Source organism: Myotis davidii, unplaced genomic scaffold, assembly GCF_000327345.1.
Source record: "Myotis davidii unplaced genomic scaffold, ASM32734v1 scaffold153, whole genome shotgun sequence".
In the NCBI taxonomy this organism is placed as follows: Eukaryota; Metazoa; Chordata; class Mammalia; order Chiroptera; family Vespertilionidae; genus Myotis; species Myotis davidii.
The window spans coordinates 527,732-548,668 of record NW_006284615.1 but is presented as its reverse complement, the minus strand read 5'-3'; the positions used below and the strand labels follow the sequence as shown (position 1 = coordinate 548,668).

Below are 20,937 nucleotides of genomic sequence, written 5' to 3'. Positions count from 1 at the left end.
ACCTGGCGACCGAACCTGGATGGAGAACCTAAACCGAACCTGGCTGGAGAACCTAGTGAGAGAACATGGCTACAGAACCTGCCTGGAGAACCTGGAGAACCTGGCTGGAGAACCTAGCAAGAGAACATGGACACAGAACTTGGCTACAGATTGTGGCTAGAGATCCTGGCAAGGCTGCTAATCAACTGAACGCTATCTCCGTGTCATTCCTTCTTCGCTGACTCCGTCCACACCTTTGGGGACCCCTGGACCTGCTGGGATTGGACCCCAGCATCAGGTAAATAAGCAGGTACTATTTTTTTTCTCTCCCTTTTACTATAGTTAGGCCAAGAAACTCAAGGAACAGAAAGACTAAAAACAATGAGACAATTCCAAGGAAAGAATACCACTATTACTGATATAGTTCATAAGAAATAATGCAGTCTTATGAAAGTTAATAAAAATTAGGTGTCTACACATTACTTATGCCTCCTTGATTTATAAAGCTTCTATTTTCAATAATCAAAACATCAATTTACCTATTCATCAAAAATATTTTTAAAACTAGAGGCTTGATGCACGAAATTCATGCAAGAGTAGGTCTTCCTTCCCCTGGCTGCTGGCACCAACTTCCCTCTGGCACCAGAGACCCGGGTTACCCTTGCAGCCCCAGCTTTGTCTGAAAGGTCGTCTGAAAGGACGTCTGGTCTAATTAGCATATTATGCTTTTATTATTATAGATACTAAATGGATATATTTTTAATCCTACCCCCATAAGCCAAGTTCCCCAATAGACATTACACAATTATAACTCCAGGGAGGTGACAGAGTGAAGTTTGCCTTAGAAAAGGTGATATGAAGAAATGGAAATCTGTGACACATAGCAAGTCAAAGAACAAGAAGACCTTATTATTGTAGGATAATGTGGAGGACAAATGGGGGAGAAAGAAGGGAAGATGTGTTTGTATTATGAATTCCTTTTTCTATTTCAGCTTGCCACATTTCCTGCTTAGAGCTTTGCAATCAGACCATATTTTTATATATTTATATAATCTCTGGTTATAGATTTCAGTATGTCCAAGCTAAAGAGAAAAATTACTCATTGAAACCTTGTATTCCCCTGGAATTCTAGATTTTACTTTTTTATTATCTCAAATTAATCCGTCCTCCTGTATGTCTTCCTACTACCAGCTCCTCTTGCCTTACTTACCTTTGGGGAGTCTTTTTCTTGGTCTTAATACTAACATTTGTGAGCATTGAGGTCTCTTGATTAAAGAATATGAAGTCTTTGCTAGGCCCAAATCCATTAAGGATATCCTTCTTGAATGAAGAAGAGAATCATGTAATAGCAGTAGGTTTTTGTTTAGCCTTCATTTAGTACTTTAGAATGGCTAAAAGGTTTTAGAGATCATCTAATCTTTCAGGGCTCACTTCACCCCTAATCTTTCTAACATCTGCTCTAGAATAAACTGAGTTCTGGAGTTTAAGTGTGGTCAAACAGTGGTAAAGTCAGAATCAGAGATTGAAATTAATCCTTCTGATTCCTAACCCCATGTTCTTTCCACTGTACAAGCAAGATAGTTTTACACATTGAGGCCGGGAATGTTATCCATGACTCTATGTGGAGGGGACAACAGAATCTCCACATTTAGACTTTTTCTGGATTCTGCTGTGTGTGCTGCTTCTCTTCATTAATTTTAATCTGTATTCTTGCCATGCAATACTCCATAACTGTGAGTGTACAGTTTTCAGTGAGTTCTGTGAATCCTTCTGGTGAAGTATTGAGACTGATAGTGGTTTGGGGAACATTCTGAACTCACAATTGGTGTCAGAAGTGAGTAAAGTTCTGTGTGGATTATGTTGTCTAAATTTGCAGTTGGCTTAAACACAGAGTATACTTATATTTGGATTATTTTTGTTCACAGTTATACTCCTAACTACCTAGAACAAAATCTAGCATGTAATAGGCAGTCATTCAATATTATAATAAATAAACGATTAGAAGGCGCTGACTAGTATGAGAAATTAAGAGACTGCTTATGAAATGCAATACTACAAACCATGTTGAGAAAAGCTTCCAAATAATGCAAATCGGGTCTCTTTTTTATTATATTGTGAGTAATACCGTGATGTTTGCTGTCTTCAAAATGGTTACCTCTGTCAGTCGCAACTCTTGGAAGTCTTTGGGATTATATATTATGTGTTTATATTATTACTAGGGAGTTTTAGAGATTAAGTCTTTTCAGTTTATATGAGTTACCACCAGATGGTGATATTTTTATTAAGTAAGTAGCTTTTGTCTGTAGATATATAATTTATAGAAAAAAGAGACAACTTATATGAAATGTAATATTTATTAATAAGAAGAACAATAGAATAATGCAAGGGTAAAATATTTCAATATAGCACAAAATATCTATAAGGGTGTTATATCATTTCTTATTATATCAGGAACACATTTTTATAGTCACAATGACATTAAAGTGTAAGTGGATTTTACACTGATGTAGCTGAACCTTCTCCTCTCTGATCAAGGTTTGGGAGGAGGAAACACTCAAGCTTAGGCACAGCCCCTGTAGAGGGTTTTTGTAGATTCAACCACTGTTGGGTTGGAGTTTGATGTGTTATAGGTTACTAATGTGATACTGATTAGCCCTCCAAGCTGTGGCTTTGGGCTAAATTATCCTGGTATAGTGTCAATACAGCAGAGCATTTAAGTGCATCCATGGTGTGGTTAATTCAACAACCAAGTTGTTTTTGTTTTTCAGTTGCCACAGTATAGGCCCAATTACAGTGGGGGTGGGGGTGGGAGGTGGGGGATGCGGAGGATGGGGACACAGAAGGGAAAAAGGGTATTACTATTTTCCAATCAAATTCTCATGCTCTTTAAATATTGGTTTTCATTAATCTTGAAATATGTACCTAACAATCATTTAATAAAATATATTGAATTGTTTCTTTGCTTGAGATACTCATATCTTTGAGAAAGAAAAAAGCACCTAAAGTTGGAATATTATTTGAACTAAAATTTTCTGTGCTTTAAAAATGGCCAAGAAAGTTTGTCAAATCTGCAGCTTTAGAAACAGACACTTTTGTTTTGGACTTAGAGGATTTTTCTCCACTTTACCCAGAAAGTTTGTTAGTCTAGTTGGGTGTACCTCACAGAAATTAATTTGGCAGTTTTTCCTCAATTTCCGTTCAGTTAAAGTGAACAGTTCTAGAAATGATGAAGTTTATATTTACAACCTTCCCTAATAATGTTTCAGTTAAAGACTATTTGTAGTTCCACTTGTAACACACAAAGTATTTGTTTTAAGGGCAGTCTTAACATACTGAAAAGATGAAAAGAAAACACTGTTATATTAAAGAGAGAAAGAAAATTTAAAAATTCAGTAAACAATTTGTATTTTATAGAAATGAAGGAAACAACTATTTACGGACTAGGGACATGCATGGTTTGAAGTTGGAAGTTAATTTGCAATTTTATACAAGAATATATTTTCTAGACATCAGTGCAGAGTTAAAGCTGTAACTGTAATAAGCTTGCTTTGCTAATCACATTTTGGCAAGCCTCTTCCAACACAACTCAAGAGTTTTGCTACATTTCTTTTATTCCCCAAATGTCTTTTTCCCCCTTGCAGTTTAAAGCCAAACATTATGTGTAGAAACATGCATGGGAACAGTATACTCATGAAGCTTATATAATTTTTTGTTTACTCTGATGTTGACAAACATTGGCAAAACATTAATGAACTAGGCCAAGATTTGATTTAGAAAAGATTTTTAGAAATTGAGTAAGAAACAAATCTTTTAATTACCACAGTGTGTGATCATTAAAGTGACACATCAAAAGCACTTAAGTGTTTGCACTATTTCCAGCTGTTTGCAGTACAAATAAGTAACTAGTATATCTGTAAAGCTTATGTAAACCAACAAATGAAAAAGGAAATCAAAGAGCCTTAGAACAAAGGTGTTAGTTTAGCGGGGTGAAGTTGAGGCACCATTCTTGCCTGTTCTAGACCAAGTGGTCACTGGCTACCCTTGCTTTCTTCCTCTCTCTTCCTGTAAGCTTGATTTAACAACTGGATTTCCTCTTGGTAGCCATCCCTCTCTTGATGCTGCCTTTTACTGTTCTGCCTGTGTGCTTCAACGGTGTCTGGGATGGAGATGTTGATGTTGCCATCAGGACTACTTGTGGGTAAAAAGAGAGAATACGAGGCTGTTTCTCCCAAGTCACATGAAACAAATCTGTTTTCTTTCCGTGAGTAGCGTAGGGATGGAGATCGGACCTGTGTGGAGGACTGGCTGATGTTGCTAATGATCGACACAGTGTCCAAGGCCTCTTCATTATCACAAATTTCAAGAACCTCCAAATGTATTTTTACACTGGTGTCCGCAAATGTGGATGGAGAATCTTCTGAGTTTGGTTCATGGCCAACACTTTTGGATCGATAGACTTCTATTTTCTTAGAGGCTGGGGTTATTTTCTGTCCTTCTGTGCTTACCTCATAGGTAGAAAGAGATAGTGTTTTCCCTGTAGGGGCCTGGAGAGACACCATCCCCTGGAACGCACACAAGGGAATGGCAAGGCCACCACCGGAACGCTGGGGACAAAAACAAAATGGTGATTATTGAAAACTAGTTTCTGAGATTAGGCCATTTAGAAAGTCGTTTTATTCATCAAAATGGTGATTTTTTGCCAATAGAAATATATTTCCCTAGAAACCTTTCACAGATAAGGGCTTTAAATTCCACCATCATGCAGTTTGTTCTAGGTCAAATACAACATCTAAACGGGGGCAGTCAGGAACCTTTCTTTGAGGATATGGGAGATATTTCTACTGCCGAAAACAAAATTTGTGTATTGATGGGCAGCAGTAGATGTTTTCAAGAGAAGAATATGAGCATAAAATTAAATGCAATTTATAATCTAGAATTGCTTTTATGTTTTTGCTACATAGTAACATTCAGAGGTTTGCATAGATTGAAAGCACCCCTGTCTCCCTTAGAATGCCAGAGAGAACTATGATTCAGGTTAGGTACAAAAAATATTTCAATGGTTAGGTTTGCGCACACAAAAGAGGAACCAAGTTTCACTGAAACTGTGCTACAGTATATTTATTTTTCCACAGAAAAATCACAGTCGTTCAAGTAAACCCAGTGATCAGGAACTCCCCCCCAATATCTCTGCAAAAACTTGCCTAAAAATTTAAACCTTTTTATATTTAAAACTTTGTGTATTAAACTTTTTTTAAAAATTGTACTCACCATTGAGAAATATTAAGAAATGAAGAAAATAATACCAAATTTTATGATAGTCTGTACTTTGTTGATTCATACCTTTATTCTTTTAATGGGCTCCTTTTTTGATTACATGTTAGTCTCAGAAGAAGATATGCCAAACTACTAGAGCAGAGGTTCTCAAACCTAGGTCTCTAGATCTAGCATCATCAGTATCACCTTGTAACTTGTAAGAAATGTGATTTTTGAGCTCCATTCCACAACTACTTACTTAGAAACTCTGAGGGTGGAGCTCAGCAATCTAGATTTTATTTATTTAATTAATTGATTTTTTTGTTAATCCTCACCTGAGGATATTTTTTTTCCATTGAATTTTAGAGAGAGTGGAAGGGAAGAAGGGAGAGAGAGAGAGAGAAACAAACAAACATTGACCAATCTGTACTTTAAATAAGCCTTCCAGGTGATTCTGTGGCATGCTGAGGCTTGGGATCCATTACTGTAACTAAAGAAATGACATAACTCTTCATTCATTCAAAAGGAAGGGGCTATGGGATGGTTAACCTATACTTTTATACATGTGTCCCCTGTAAAGCCTGGAGATACTAACTGAGGAGTGTTAAGAGTGTTGGCTTAAGAGTGTTTTTCCAGTAGGGGAATTAGCATGAAGGCTCATGGTGTTTTGCCAATTTAGGATGATCAATCTCCCCAGTGTGTCTGTGACTGTCCCAGTTTTAGCACTGAAATTCCAGTATCCCAGGAAATCTCTCTATCCCAAAGAAACCAGAATGGTGGGTCACCCTGTTAGCCATGGGCATTTTGTATATGGATCTAAGAGTGGCTAGAGAAAGTCCAGGACCAGGGTTCTGCTATTGGTGAATAGTTTGGATTCTCACCTACTTGGAGAATTTTTACAGGAGGATGCCTCATGCCATCATGCCTCACTCCTTGCATTTAGGGACCATGAAAAGTACAGTCTAGGACATGTGAGACATGTCACTAGGCTTTCCGTTATTCCCTATGGAGAAATCTTGAGCTCTGTTTATCTATAAGGAAACCTGGGAACCTAACTTGAGTATAAAGCTCAGTTTACCCTTCTGCTGAGGCAAAGAACTTCACCAGCTTCACATGTGTGATGTTGACTGAAGCAGGAGAAACAGAGGGACAATTCTTAGGTTCATTGCAGTACCAGAGAACTGTTTGAGTGGCAACAACTTTTGGCAAAGGAGAAGTGACTTTTATTTATTTTTTTATACATTCATTCATGAAACATTTGCCGAGTACCTATTATGTGCACTATCCTGAATTTAAATTGGTTGTACTATAAGCTATACATATAATACATATTCTATATAATAAAAGCCTAATATGCAAATTGTCCCCTCGACTGGGAGTTCAGCCAGGCGGCAGGGCTGGCTGCGGTGTTGGCAGGTGGCCAGGGGGGAGGGTCCTTCCCTCCCCCACCCCCCGGCCGGCAGGCGACAGCCACTAGGGACCCTACCCATGCAGGAATTTCATGCACTGGGCCTCTATATAAAGATTTACTATACTTGATTCAAAGACTTCACAGGTAATTGGGTGAGATAGACGTGAAGAAACAAAATAAAACTTTAAGTGTCTATTAGAGATAGGAACCAAGTTTTGTGGGTTTAAGTAAGGCATGACAACATCTGGTAGAAGATTTCATATAGGGTGGTATTTGAAATGGATATTAAGAATCAAGAAAAGATTTAGGCCCTGGCTAGGTAGCTCAGTTTCTTAAAGCGCTGTCCTAAAATTCCAAGGTTGTGGGTTGGATTCCTGGTCAGGGCACATACAAGAAGCAACTAATAAATGTGTATAAATAAGTGGAACAATAAATTGATATTTCTCTCTCACTCTCCCTTTCCTCTTTCTCTCTAAAATCAATCAATACATAAACATTAAAAAAAGAAAAAAGAGATGCCCTGGCTGGTAGCTCAGTGGTTAGAGCGTCAGTCTGCAGACTGAAGAGTCCCAGGTTCCATTTCAGTCAAGGGCATGTGCCTTGGTTGCTGGCACATCCCCGGTGGGGGGTGTGCAGGAGGCAGCTGATTGATGTTTCTCTGTCATCGATGTTTCTGGCTCTCTATCTCTCTCCCTTCCTCTCTGTAAAAAATCAATAAAATATATTTTAAAAAAAAGAAAACGAAAAAAGAAAGAAAAGATTTATAGTTTTAAATTTACAGTTTTAAAAGCCATTCTTTCGGAGTAATAAGTCATAAATTAAAGGGCCAACTTAAAGGTTTTCCATCCTGAGAAAACCTTTGTTATCAAAGTCAGAAATTTCTGTGTTTTTTTTTTAAATCAAAATTGACAGACATTTATATAATCAGAAAATCTGACTGTCATTTAATAATGTGAATTATAAATACCCCGCACAGCCTTCTTTATTCTGAAAGCTAGTTAACCTGAAAGCTGAACTTCCTTACATTACAATTTATTGGAAGAAGATTAAAAAACCCTACATCAGAACTTAAAAAATTGTTCATAAGTTTTCTCTTTGATATAGAATGTTGCATAAACAGAGTCCTGTGGATTTTTATATTTAAAAAAAGAAAAATGTGTCCAGCCACTGTGGCTCAGTGGTTGAATGTTGTCCTATGAACTAGGAGGTCAGGGTTCAATTCCCAGTTAGGGCACATCTTCAGGTTGCAGGTTCCATCCCCGGGAGGGGGTCTGCAGGAGGTAGCCAATCAATGATTTTCTGTCATCATTCATGTTGTTCTCTCTCCCTTTCCTTTCCTCTCTCAAGTCAATAAAAATATATTTAAAAAGAAAAAAGAAAAATGTGATGAGAAAACTGAGTTACCAGTGCCCAGCAGTATTGGCACATCTATTTCTAAAGCACACTTGTTAGAGCATCAACAGCATAACATGTCTTTATACCATATACCAACTTGAATCACTGATGAGCGGTTAATATAAAAGCAAATGTGATAATAATTATTTTTTGTGTGTCTGGTTTTATACATCCACATAATGCACATTTTAGTAACTCTCCCTTGCTAACCTTATCTTTAAACGAACAAACAAGCTTTACTGAGTTATCAAATGACAGCTCATTAAAATTGATATTTGAGAGTTGCATAGTGCCAGAGTTTTGCTAAGTATGAAGTCTCATTATTCTGAAATAGCACACTACGTCTTTTGTTATCAAAATTATTTTGTCACTTCTTTTTTCTTTCATGCATGTTTATAATAGCTGAATATATGTGCTGACACGTTGTGTATATATATGTACATGTAACACACTAGTAACATGAATATGAAATATACATATATTTTTCTGCAAATATGGAAACATTCTTATTTAAAATTATGGTCTCCATTTGAGAGTCATAAAAGTAAAAACACAGAGACAGATTATATAGAAACAGTTCTGAGCATATATCTTTATACTATTAATCCAAAATTGGCAAGTTAGTTTTAGCAAAATAGTACATTCACTTAAGGCTAATTCAGTAGTTTTAATTTTATTGGTTATGAAAGTAATGTTTAAGTTGTTTTGGTTTTAGATTTATGTAAGAAGTATTAGTGTAAGGTTTATGCCAAATTTTGTTTGTATGTCTTTAATCAAAATCAAAAATTTGATTCAACAAGTTCATAAAAAATGTTTTCTTTAAAAGAGACTATTATTTAAGTTAGAGAAACACTGCGTTAGTGGAGGGAAAATGGGAGCTTGGACTAAGGGAGTAGGAATAAGGATAAAGATTCAGGGAGGGACCTGACAGAATTTGAGTAAAATCAGCAGAATTTTCCACCTCTTTCAGGATATGGAGGAAGGGCTAAAATGGAGAGAAATCAGAAGCTGTGAGAACAGACATTCAATTACTATTAAGTGCTAGCACTGGGCTAGCTGGTAGGCCTGTAGCAAGAATGAAGAGGCTTTCAGGTCTTAAGAGCCCATAGAATACAGAAATAACGAAGCTCGTAAACAATTATATTTTCCTGTGATTCATGCTACAGTAGATCCAAGCTGAAAAATTGTGAGAATGTGGAATAATAGCACTTAACCGAGGTGGAGGAAGGGAAAAGAGGCTTAAGAATCCTTCCCAGAGCAGAGCTCAATGTTTACAAATGAGTAAAAATACCATTTTAAGTTATAAAAGTAAATTGTAAAATAATATTAATAGTATGATCCAGTTTTCTTGTAGAAAAACACCTACCAGAAATGAATCCAGTAAATTATATGTTTACAGGCATAAAAAAGATAGATACACAGGCATACACATATACATATTGTAGGCATAGGAAAAGGTTTGAAAAAACTTTTTTCTGGAAGTAGATGGGGAAGGATTTCAACATTTATATTTTACTAGAGGCCTGGTGCACGAAATTTGTGCATAGGAGAGGGTGGTCCCTCAGCCCAGCCTGCATCCTCTTGCAATCCGGGACCCCTCGGGGGGTGTCTGACGGCCAGTTTAGGCCTGATCCCTGTAGTCAGACATCCAGCAGTCGGACATCCCTCTTGCAATCTGGGACCGCTTGCCTCTAACTGCTCGCCTGCCTGCCTGCTCAGTGTGCATCATAGCGACTGGTCATTCCGATCATTCCACCATAATGGTCGCTTTGGCATATATATATATATATATGTCTAAATTATATGCTGCTGCTGATGACTTTGCTTATGGAAATTGATTAGGTAATAGAGGGGGCAGAGAATATAAAATATTACTAGTGGTCATCAAGATACAGGGGTAGAGTAATGAGTGTGGGTTGCCTATGATGGTAGTCAACCTCAGAGTTCAGTTTGGTAGTCAGTTTGGTGTTTGTGTTGCTTTTGGGATTTGTGCTGTGTTTGGAGTTTGTTTTGCATTTGGGGTTTGTGAACATTCTGTATTTGGGTTTGTGCTATTTTTAGGTTAGGAGAAAGGAGACAAACCAGATGGAGAAAAATAATTATCAGAAAGGAAAAAGGTCCTCCGGCCCTAGCCAGGCAAAAATTTATAGCACTTTCACAGTGGCCAGGGTCTGTCTTAGAGTCTCTGCACTATTTTATTGAAAAAGTATTATAAACATTTGAGTCTAACAAGCTGTCAATGTTAACATTAAGTTAAAATAAACAGAGAATTCCATTTAAAAAAAATTATAGTACTTGAATCACAAGCTGCAATGTAGCCTATAGATTTGCAAACCATTGATAAAGTTCAAGAACAATTTCAAAAAAAGACCAAAAGTAAAAAGCAATAAAACCTAATGAGAAAATGAACATTATTTCTAAGAAGGAGATAATATAAAAAACTGTTAATATTGGTTTAGCTTATTTTTATCTTTGTACTGAGTTGAACAGTGTCCCCTCCAAAGTTCATCTCCACCTACAGCCTGTGAGTATGACCTCATTTGGAAATAAGGTCTTTACAGATATAATCAAATTAAGATAAAGTCATACTGGATTAGGGTGAACCCTAATTTCAGTGACTCCTGTTCTTTTAAGGAAAGAGAAAATTGGACGTAGACTGACACCGGGAAGATGGACATGGAAAGAAGACAACAGTTGGAGTTACGCTGTCATAAACCAAGAAGAAAGGATCCTCTCTTAGAGCCTCAGAAGAGTAAGGCTCTGCCTACACCTTGATTTTAGACTTCTGACCTCCAGAAATGTGAGTCAATAGATTTCTGATGTTTTAAGCTCTCTAAGTTTGTGGTGATTTGTTATGGTTGCCCTAGGAAACTAATGTAATGTTTCGTGCAAAATATTACTAAAACACATATGTAAATAGACATTTTACAGAGTTTGATAACTGCCCATTTTCTTCTGGAGATTAGAATTGTGGCATTTCTGTTAAATCCACACAGACTGAAATCTCCTTAAAGAAAGATTCCTTGTTGCTCTTTATTTTCTCTGCTATCTATCACAGTGGCTGGCATGTGGCAACCCCTTAAAAATATGTGTTAGCCTGGCCGGTGTGGCTCAATGGTTGAATGTCAACCCATGCACCAAGAATGACCAGTTCCACTCCTGGTCAGGGCACATGCCTTGGTTGCAGGCTCGAGTTCCAGTAGGGGGCATGCAGGAGGCAGCCATCTATATTGCTGTTTCTCTCTCATTGATGTTTCTATCTCTGTCCCTCTCCCGTCCTCTCTCTCTCCAAAAAAGGCAATAAAAACACAATTTAAAAATACGTATTTAGTTAGGTGAATAAATGTGTGCATGACAATGAATCTGAAACAATGACTTTGTAGGCTTTTTAGATCCCATATTTTAACTTCCTAAAGCATAAAAAAATAAGATAATCTTTTTAAAATGTTGCTGCTTAAAATTCATTTTGTATATTTTAACAGTGCTATGCATTAAATGATAATAGTTACAAGTACATCAGAAGAACATATAAACACCTATTTTTTAATAAAAATAAAATAGAATATTAGGGGACTGAATTGTGTGCAAAAGTTTAGTGCATGATAAAAAATGATAGCTTCAGAGAGCATAAAACTTCTCATTTAGTACTCTGCTTTCTTCCCACTTGAAAGTCAATGAATTAGCATAAACTGTTGGGAATAATGACAATCCATTATTGTTGTATTCCTGAGTGTAGGTGGCTGGAAGCTCTTTTGTTTGAAAATGAAAAGCAGTCTCTAAATCTCAGAAATGCTTCAGGAGGAGAAAGCATGCCATGTAAACACATTAGCACAAATAATCTGCTCTGATAATTGATTCAGACTGACTGGCCTTGGGTATATTGAATCTTTTTTCTTCTTCACTTTAAGCCTCCAGGTGAATTCAGAGTGAAATTGCAATATAAAAGATTTGCTCCAAAATTTTCTCCTAACATGATGAAGTATGCTGTTGATTATCTAAATCATTCAAGAAAAATACATTGGGATAGCACATAGGATCCTAGCAATCACCAGAGATCATGCAGTTTTAGTTTCTCATTTGATATTGGAAGAACTGACAGCCCTGGATGGGAAACTGCTTGCCCAGGGTCACATCTATATATATAAAAGACAAAGTGACTGTTACGACCAAACAACCGGAACGACCAGTCAACCAGCTGCTATGACGTGCACTGACCACCAGGTGGCAGACGCTCAATGCAGGAGCTTCCCCCTGGTGGTCAGTGCTCTCCCACAGAGAGAGCGTCACTCAGCCAGAAGCCAGGCTCATGGCTGGCGAGCACAGCTGCAGCGGTGGGAGCCTCTCCCGACTGAGCGGTGGTAGAAGGTCCAGAGGGCCAGGATGAACGCAAGAGGTGCCCAGCCGTGGCTCAGGCTCCTCCCTGGCCACCTGCTGCTTGGCACACTGCTACATCCCTTGAGGGATGCTTGACTGCCAGTTTAGGCCTGATCCCTGCAGGCCAGGGTTGCTGCAAGAGAGCGCAGGCCAGGCTGAGAGTCCTCTCTTCCCTGTGCATGAATTCGTGCACCAGGCCTGTAGTAGGTAATAATAGCAGGACTGGTACCAGGTCTCAGGCTTCTTAACTCCAAGTTAAGTGCTCTTTCCACTACATCATGCTGTCACTTTATAAGAAATCTGCATTAGCCCTAACCGGTTTTGCTCAGTGGATAGAGTGTCAGCCTACGGACTCACGGGTCCCAGGTTCGATTTCAGCCAAGGGCATGTACCTTGGTTGTGGGCACATACCCAGTAGGGAGTGTGCAGGAGGCAGCTGATCGATGTTTCTCTCTCATCGATGTTTCTAACTCTCTATTCCTCGCCCTTCCTTTCTGTAAAAAAATAAATAAAATATATTTAATAAAAAAAGAAAAAGAAATCTGCCTTAGCCAAGAGTGGATCATGGGTTTTCTGCCCTGGAAACTAGAATTCTGTTATTAACTCATGAGCAATTCAAGAGACTGGCAATTTTAATATAAATTAAGATCATACAGATTATCTCTAGATGATTTGGGTAACTTAGGCATGTAAAAGTACAGTACTTTGAGTAATAAGTCATGTTGACCATCTAAGGTGGTTTGGGAGAATAAGAGACAGGAACACTTAAAAAATAGCAGGGAGAGCAAGAACTTTGTGAAAAAAACAATTCACTAGATTTTTAATAATTTACTTTTGGAATTTTATTTTCATTTATTCAACTCCCAAATATTCCTGTGTCATACTGTCACCTTCATTTAAATGATTAGTAAACCTATGTTTGCCCCACCCTGTACATTTTCTTATATACTTTTCACATCAACCATATAAAATAGAAACACTCTTCATCCCAATATTGTAGATGACATAATTGAGTCATGGCGAGGTAACTCAAGTTAGTAAATGTTATAGTCAAATCCAAATCAAGGATAATCTTAGCTGTTCTGCTCTTACTTCAAGTCATAGTGTTGGCAGATAAAATATGAATAACATCTCACTCTCCTAATCTACCTAGAACCTGCAAAGTCCTATGGGAACAAGCGAGTGAAGTACTGCTATAGAGTCACATACACCTAGTTGCCTTTGAACTCAGTTGAGCCCCTATCCCTGTAATCCTTACCTCTCCAAGCTTCAGTTACGTCACTTGCAAAACAGAAAGAATAAATGAGCTCATGCATGTTAAATGATTAGTTGAGTGCTTCACACAAAGTGCTCCATAAGTATTAGCTATTGTTGGGAGTGAGAGAGGAATCCATGACGTTTTTGAGATTTTTAGTGCTAGTATCTACTACCAGTAGTTGATATAAGGAGCTTAGGAGGACATAGGTAATGTAATGTTACTTTTAAAATCTTCACGTACTATTCAGGCAGCATATTCCTCTGCCCTATTTTATTCTAATTGTCTAAATATACAAAATAAAAGCCAATGATTACCGGAGTGGATTAAAACATGACCTGACTATATACTGTCTATACAGAACTCTCTTCCAATGTAATGATAGAGGCAGGCTGAAAGTAAAAGGATGGGAAAAGATATAGCATGCAAGCATCAATCAAATAAAGCAAAAAGGCTATATTAACATCAGATAAAATAGACTACAGAGCAAAGAAAATTACTAGAGACAGGAAGGATTATTATATAATGGTAAAAGAATCTATCTACCAAGAAGACAGTAATTCTGTGTATATGTCAAACAACAGAGCGGCAAAACATGTAAAGCAGACTGCAGAAGAGAAATAAGAAGTGGTCAAATTCACAGTTATAGCTGTAGACTTCATCACCTTTCTCAATATAGATGCAGACATCCTTAACAAATATTTGCAAATGGTATTCAGCAGTCAATAACAAGAATTATACTCTATGACTATGTTGGGTTTATTCCAGAGCTACAAGGCTAGTTTCCATATTCAGAAGTAAGTTGATGTGATCCACCATATTAATAGGCTGAAGAAGAAAAATCACATGATTATATGAATTGATGCAGAAGAACTATTTGACAAAATTCAACATCCATTTATTATGAAAGAACACTAGGAATAGAGAGTAAGTACCTCATCTTGATAAAGAGCATCTATAAGGATGCTAACCACTAACATTATCCTTAATGGTGAGACACTCCTTTCACTTAAGATCAAGAGCAAGGCAAGGATGTCAGTTCTTACCATTCCTAGTCAGCATAGTGCTGGAAGTTCTAGACAGTGAAATAAGTCAAGAAAAGGAAATTAAAGGAACACATATCAGAAAGGAAGAACTAAAACTGTTAATACTTAGCGATGATATCATTGTTCATAGTATAAAATCCCAAGGAATTTACACAAACTCCTAGAACTAATAAATGAGCTAGTCAAAGTTGTCTATAAGTTAAACTTCCAGAGTCATTTGTATTTCTATATAGCAGTTAATATATGGATATCACAATTGAAAATACCGTACCATTTATAGTCGCTTAAAAAGTGAAATACTTAGGTACTAGTCTAACAAACCTGTATAGTACTTATATGCTGGGTACAATATCATTTATGAAACAAATGAAAGATCTGAATAAATGGAGAAACATCATGTACATGGACTGAAAGACCCGACGTAGTAAAGATGTCAGTCCTCCCCAAATTGATGTATGAGTTTCATGTAATTCCTATTAAAATCCCATCAAATTTTTTTTGCAGATATACACATGATTATTCTAAAATGATTATTCCAAAATTTCTATTCAAGAATAATTAGTTTCCCCCAAATGGGTATAGTGGGAGTAATAAGTCTACCTAATTTCAATTTAGCTATAATAATCAAGACTGTGTTACTGGTGGAGGGGGTAGATCATAGATCAATAGAATAGAAAGGAGAACCCAGGAGTGGTAGGCCCACACATATATGCCCAACTGCTTTTTAACAAAGGTGCAAAAACAACTCAATAGAGAAAAGGTAGCCTTTTAAACAAATGGTGCTGGAGCAATTGGATATCCATAAGCAAAAAAATTAACCTAGAACTAAGTTTCACACTTTATTCAAAAATTTACTCAAAATGGATCATAGGCTTAAATGTAAAACTATAAAACTTTTATTAAAAGCGTAGGATAAACCCTTTGAGATCAAGGGCTTGGCAAAGAGCATGATCCATAAAAGGAAAATTTATAAATTAGACTTCATCAAAATTAAAAACTTTTGTTCTGTGCAAATGCAGATTCTGATTCAGTAGGTCTGTGGTGAGACTCTGCACTTACAAAAAGCTTTCAAATGATGCTGAGGCTCCTGGACCACACTTTGAGTAGCAAAACACATAGAACCTGTAAGGCTCCTTATAATACAAATATTATATTATTTTGTGGGTAAATGGATTTTATTTTATAGTGTTAGCAATGCAGAGAAGTAAGAGAAAAGAATTCAAGTTCAGTTGAAGGAATAATAGAAGTTCCCCAAAGCCAATTTTATAGCTGAATAGAATTGAAAACAAAGTCTTATCTTTTCAAATACCTGTAATATATTCTGATGCTTTATTCAGATGACATCTATTGCAAATGATGAACCATTCTGATAAATAATCTGATAAAAATAAGTTTCAGCATGAATTTTTATTCTACAGTGATCTTATGGCCAAAATATAACCTCCTAAAATGAATATAACACTGCATTTAAATTATTTTTTATTTATGGAAAATCATATTCTCATATTTTAAGTTCATACTTTTTAAAATTTTATCTTAGCCCATGAGCACAACCATCAAGGCTATAAGAAATCTGGTGGGAATTTTGAATTTAAGTGTGTTGTTCTTGAGAATATTGGATAAGTTTTTCTATTCTCTGGTGTAATAGATGCTAAATCTGTTATCTCTAATAATGACATTTCAACTCAGATATGATATATATATATTTATTTATTTTCATGTGTTACTAATTATTTTTCTAACAAAATAGAGAATAAATTGTACCTTGAAATAAAGCATGAATTGATTTTATTTAGAAAAATATGATTTTTATAGAAATAAATGAATCCTAATAAATGAAAGTTTTCATCATATAATTTCACTTACACGGGGAATCTAAAGAATAAAATGAACAAAACAGAAACAGACTCATAGAGAACAGACTGACAGTTGTCAGAGGGAAGCAGGCTGGGGGGTTGAGAAAAAAAGGTGAAGGGATTAAGCACTACAAATTAGTAGTTACAGAATAGTCACAAAGATGTAGATTACAGCATACAAAATACTAGTATAGTCAAGAGTTTTGTGATAACTCTGTATGGGGCCAGGTGGGTACTTGAAGCATCAGGGGGACCTCTCTGTAAAGTAAATGGTTATCTAACCACTTTGCAGTATATATGAAACTAATACAGAATAATACTGAATGAAAATGAAGTGAAATAGTTTTTTTTATCTTAATAATAAACAGTCATTCAATTGGGTATTGTATCAGTTCGGAATATACTACTGAAAATGGTTGTACGAAAAAATTTTCTCATACTTCATTGACCAGAATTAGATCAGGAATGAAGACATATTTTAATTCGTAGCACAGTTTCAAAAAATAAATATAATGTTTTTGGTAATATTACTCTTACCCTAGAAAAGATATAAAATTCATGTTGATGTTATTTGTAAAAGTATAGCAAACAAAAATGTTTTTATCAGACAGCATAATATAGTAAAAAGATCAAACCCCCCAAAATTTATGGAGACAGATAGTTGACTAAGAATATCCTGGAACAGGGGATGGTGATAGATGAAGAGTAGATGAGCACATGGAAATCTAATTGGTGTAAGAAAAATATTTTAAAGTGGATTTATGGTGATGATTACACAACCTGGTAAATTATTGAGTTGTACATTTGAAATGGCAGAATTATATAATATGTAAAATATTCCTCAATAAAGTTATTTTTAAAGAGCATTTCAGTGACATCCAGGAGACCTTGAAATACAGTACATGCTCTGACACTAAATAAATAGGTCTATAGTGAGTACACTAAGGATAACTTCCATGTGACTATAATTGTAAGAATTTTAATGTTTTAAAAAAAGAATCATTCAACACTATGTAGCCTATATGGATATTACAAATTATATAAATTAATGGGATTTTCTTCTAATTTTTTTCAAAATTACATTTTTTGCAAAGTAGTGGCAAAATTCTCTAGCTTTCTTTTATATATTTTATCTAAAAAATTATTTGATAAGTCTAATGTTTTATACCTTTAAAAGAAGACAATACATGCCATTGGACACTGGTGGTTTTTAGTCAGTATAGCTAAGCTGGGAATTCCATTCTTTAGGATCCCCTTCCTTGAATGCTTCCAGGTTAGAATTGATCAAGACAGGGACTTGCTCAATATTTGGAAGGTGGAAACAGAGCAGTGGCCATAACCATCTAAAGCTCTTTTCACAGGCTGATTCAGAGACAGAAGAGTGCCTGGCAAGAGCAAGCTTGTCATCTACCTCCCCTTCTCCTCATCTAGCGTTTCTTCCTGACTACTGGGATTGTGGACCGGCAATGGCCTTGATCTACATCCAGATACTTGGCTGTGAAGCCACAGAGGTTGTAGTTTATTCAGAGGCAACAGTTTTTCATAGACATCTACACAAATTCCCCCTTCATATTCTTACTTTGGTGGCTGGACATACTTGGCTTTCTCAAGTTGACTGATGAGTAACTTCATCTCTGACCCTCCAACTTCTTAACCAGACCTTCACTTCCCCAGCTTTCCCCACAATTCTGAATGAGTCTCTTATCCCATAACAGTCATAGTGCTTCTGTTCCTCCGACTAAATACAAAATGCTGCAAAATGAAAGAAAACCCCAACCTTAATAGTAAAAAAGAAAAAAGAAAAAAAGCAGTGATTTTTAATTAATTAAAAAACCCAAATGCACTTATGGGTGAAAGTGGTTGAATATAGTTCAACCACAGAATCTCATTCAATAATAAAATGAAGGGGAAAAAAAAGAGCAGCCATGGATTCAAGCAGCCACCAAATAAAGAGAGCACTATGCCTCATGCATAAGCTTCTAAAAGTAGTGGCTACAAAAAGAAACAAAAGATTCACCCACTTCCATAAGTAGTTGTACAAAAAGAAGGGTGATATTCTTAAAAATATCCAAGAATTCTGGCGTATAGACTCCATTTTGCAAGAGGGTATTCGGAGTGTTGGTTCTTAAAATATACAGATAATCAAAACTATTTTCATAATGCTAAAGCTAAATTATTTGCCATTTTCATTATGTTGACATGTTCACTGATGGTGCAGAAGCAATGACAAATAAAACTGCTGGTACTTCAACATGAATCAAGGTGGTCGCACCAAATTCTACTAATAGGTATTGTCTGTTTCATTACTACACATACGTGCATGCGCGCGCGCGCGCACACACACACACACACACACACACACACACACACACAATCCAGTTTCACTTGAGAATGTCCTTGATGAGGTGATTGTTATTATTACCCCCATCTTATAGGTGAGATAACTGAAATACAGAGATCTTAAGTACCTTTTCAAGGTTAAACAGATAATAAGTGGTAGACAAGAGATTCTAATCTGGGCAGTATGGCTCCTGAAAAAAAAATTATACAATCTAACCCATTCATTCACTGTATTTTTATTGAGTACCTAATATGAGCCAGATACTATTCCAGGGACTGGGATTATAAAATAGTTTTCCTTCCTTTCTTTCTTCCTTTCTTCTTTCCTTCCATCCATCTATCTATCCATCTTTCTCTCTGTAATGTGCACAGAGAGCCATGTTTCTTTCTAGGTAGTATAATTTTAGGTTATTTGCCTCTCTCTTCTTTGCTACTTTTATGTATTGTTTGATTTTAAAAAATAGTGAGCATATGTTATTTTTATTAAAACAATGAAGTCATTGTTAAGACAAAACCTAACACAACTGATTTTGCTTTTGAAGAAAACATCAAGTAAAATTTCAAATCTTAAACTCAAAGGGGTATGAAAAGACTGCTTTGTTCTTTTGTCTCACACTTAAATTTTCTTTCTTCTCATGACTTACAAAACAATAGAACATGAACTGTGGAAATTGTTTTCTAAGGCTGATTTAGAAGGCAAGGTCTCCAAAATCTTCCCATCCCACACAGCAAACACTATAGTAGTTCTTTTAAAAATATTATTACAAAGGTTCTTTAGAAAAATTAAATAAAAATCATAGTGATATTATTGGATCTCAAAAAAAAGAGAATGCTAATCATGCAGTTATACATAGAGCATGAGCCATGCGCACACTCTGGGAAATTAACCACTTGCTTTCAGTGGAAATGGGTTCTGTGAAAGTAAAAAGGGTATACTTGACTAGTCTTTTTATTCCTATGGAAAGAATAATCCTATATAATAAAAGGGTAATATGCAAATCAACTGAACGGCAGAACGACCGGTTCCTATGACGTGCACTGACCACCAGGGGGCAGACACTCAACACAGGAGTTGCCCCCTGGTGGTCAGTGCACTGCCACAGGGGGAGTGCCGCTCAGCCACAAGACAGTTTTTCCAGTTTATAAAATCCTTTCTTGTCATATGTGTTTATATTTGTCAGAATTGATCATCAGATTTTGTTGTTGTTATTCAAGGAAATATGGTCACTGTATATTTTAGGAATACACATGATGAGAACAAGAGAGAGAGTTCATCCTGCCTTCCACCTTCTTGTACACAAGGGCTAAAGAGGATGTACATGGCTTGGTTCCAGGATTCTGTATTCTTTTCTGCTTTTCTCTGGACTCTTTGTTTTATGCATCTACACCTTAACTCTTCTATACCAGAATGTGTGTGGGATTTCAGAAAACAATAATGATCCATGGAGAGAAGTAGATGTCTAGTCGCAGCTTCATTCTTAGTGCTTAAGACAGTGTTTGGCATGTAGTAGTCCCTTAATAATTATTTATCAAATGAATGAATGAAAAGGAAATGGAAGAAGCAATTTTAATCTTTATATCTAATAGAAGAATAGAGTGGGGGGAAAGCTGTTTCGGAAAAAAAAAATACATCTCCTAAAGAAAATAACTTTTGGGGTGATTAGAGTTGTTTGGTCAGTTTTTAAAAGTCTGAGCTCCAGAAAGAAAACAGCCACACAAAAAAAGAAATGGCTACAAACAAGTACCTTTCAATAATAACTTTAAACGTAAATGGACTAAATGCTCCAACCAAAAGACATCGAGTGCCTGAATGGATAAAAAAACATGACCCATACATCTGCTGTCTACAAGAAACCCACCTCATTAGAAGGGACTCACACAGACTGAAAGTGAAAGGATGGAAAAATATCTTTCAGGCAAATGGAAAGGAAAAGAAAGCGGGGGTAGCAATACTTATATCGGACAAAATAGACCTCAAAGTGAAGGCCATAACAAGAGATAGGGAAGGCCACTTCATAATACTAAAGA

At 36.3% G+C, this 20,937-nt stretch overlaps 1 protein-coding gene across 1 annotated transcript in view; it reads right to left on the bottom strand.

Annotated features, from left to right (window-relative positions):
* Positions 1–2,314: 2,314 nt before the first annotated feature.
* Positions 2,315–20,937, bottom strand: part of GPR149 (G protein-coupled receptor 149) — a 50,676-nt gene continuing 32,053 nt past the window's right edge. Inside the window, exon 4 of the mRNA XM_006754874.2 lies at positions 2,315–4,583. Coding sequence (XP_006754937.1) covers positions 4,008–4,583 — 576 coding nt within the window. The 3' untranslated portion in view covers positions 2,315–4,007. The remainder of the gene's footprint in view (positions 4,584–20,937) is intronic.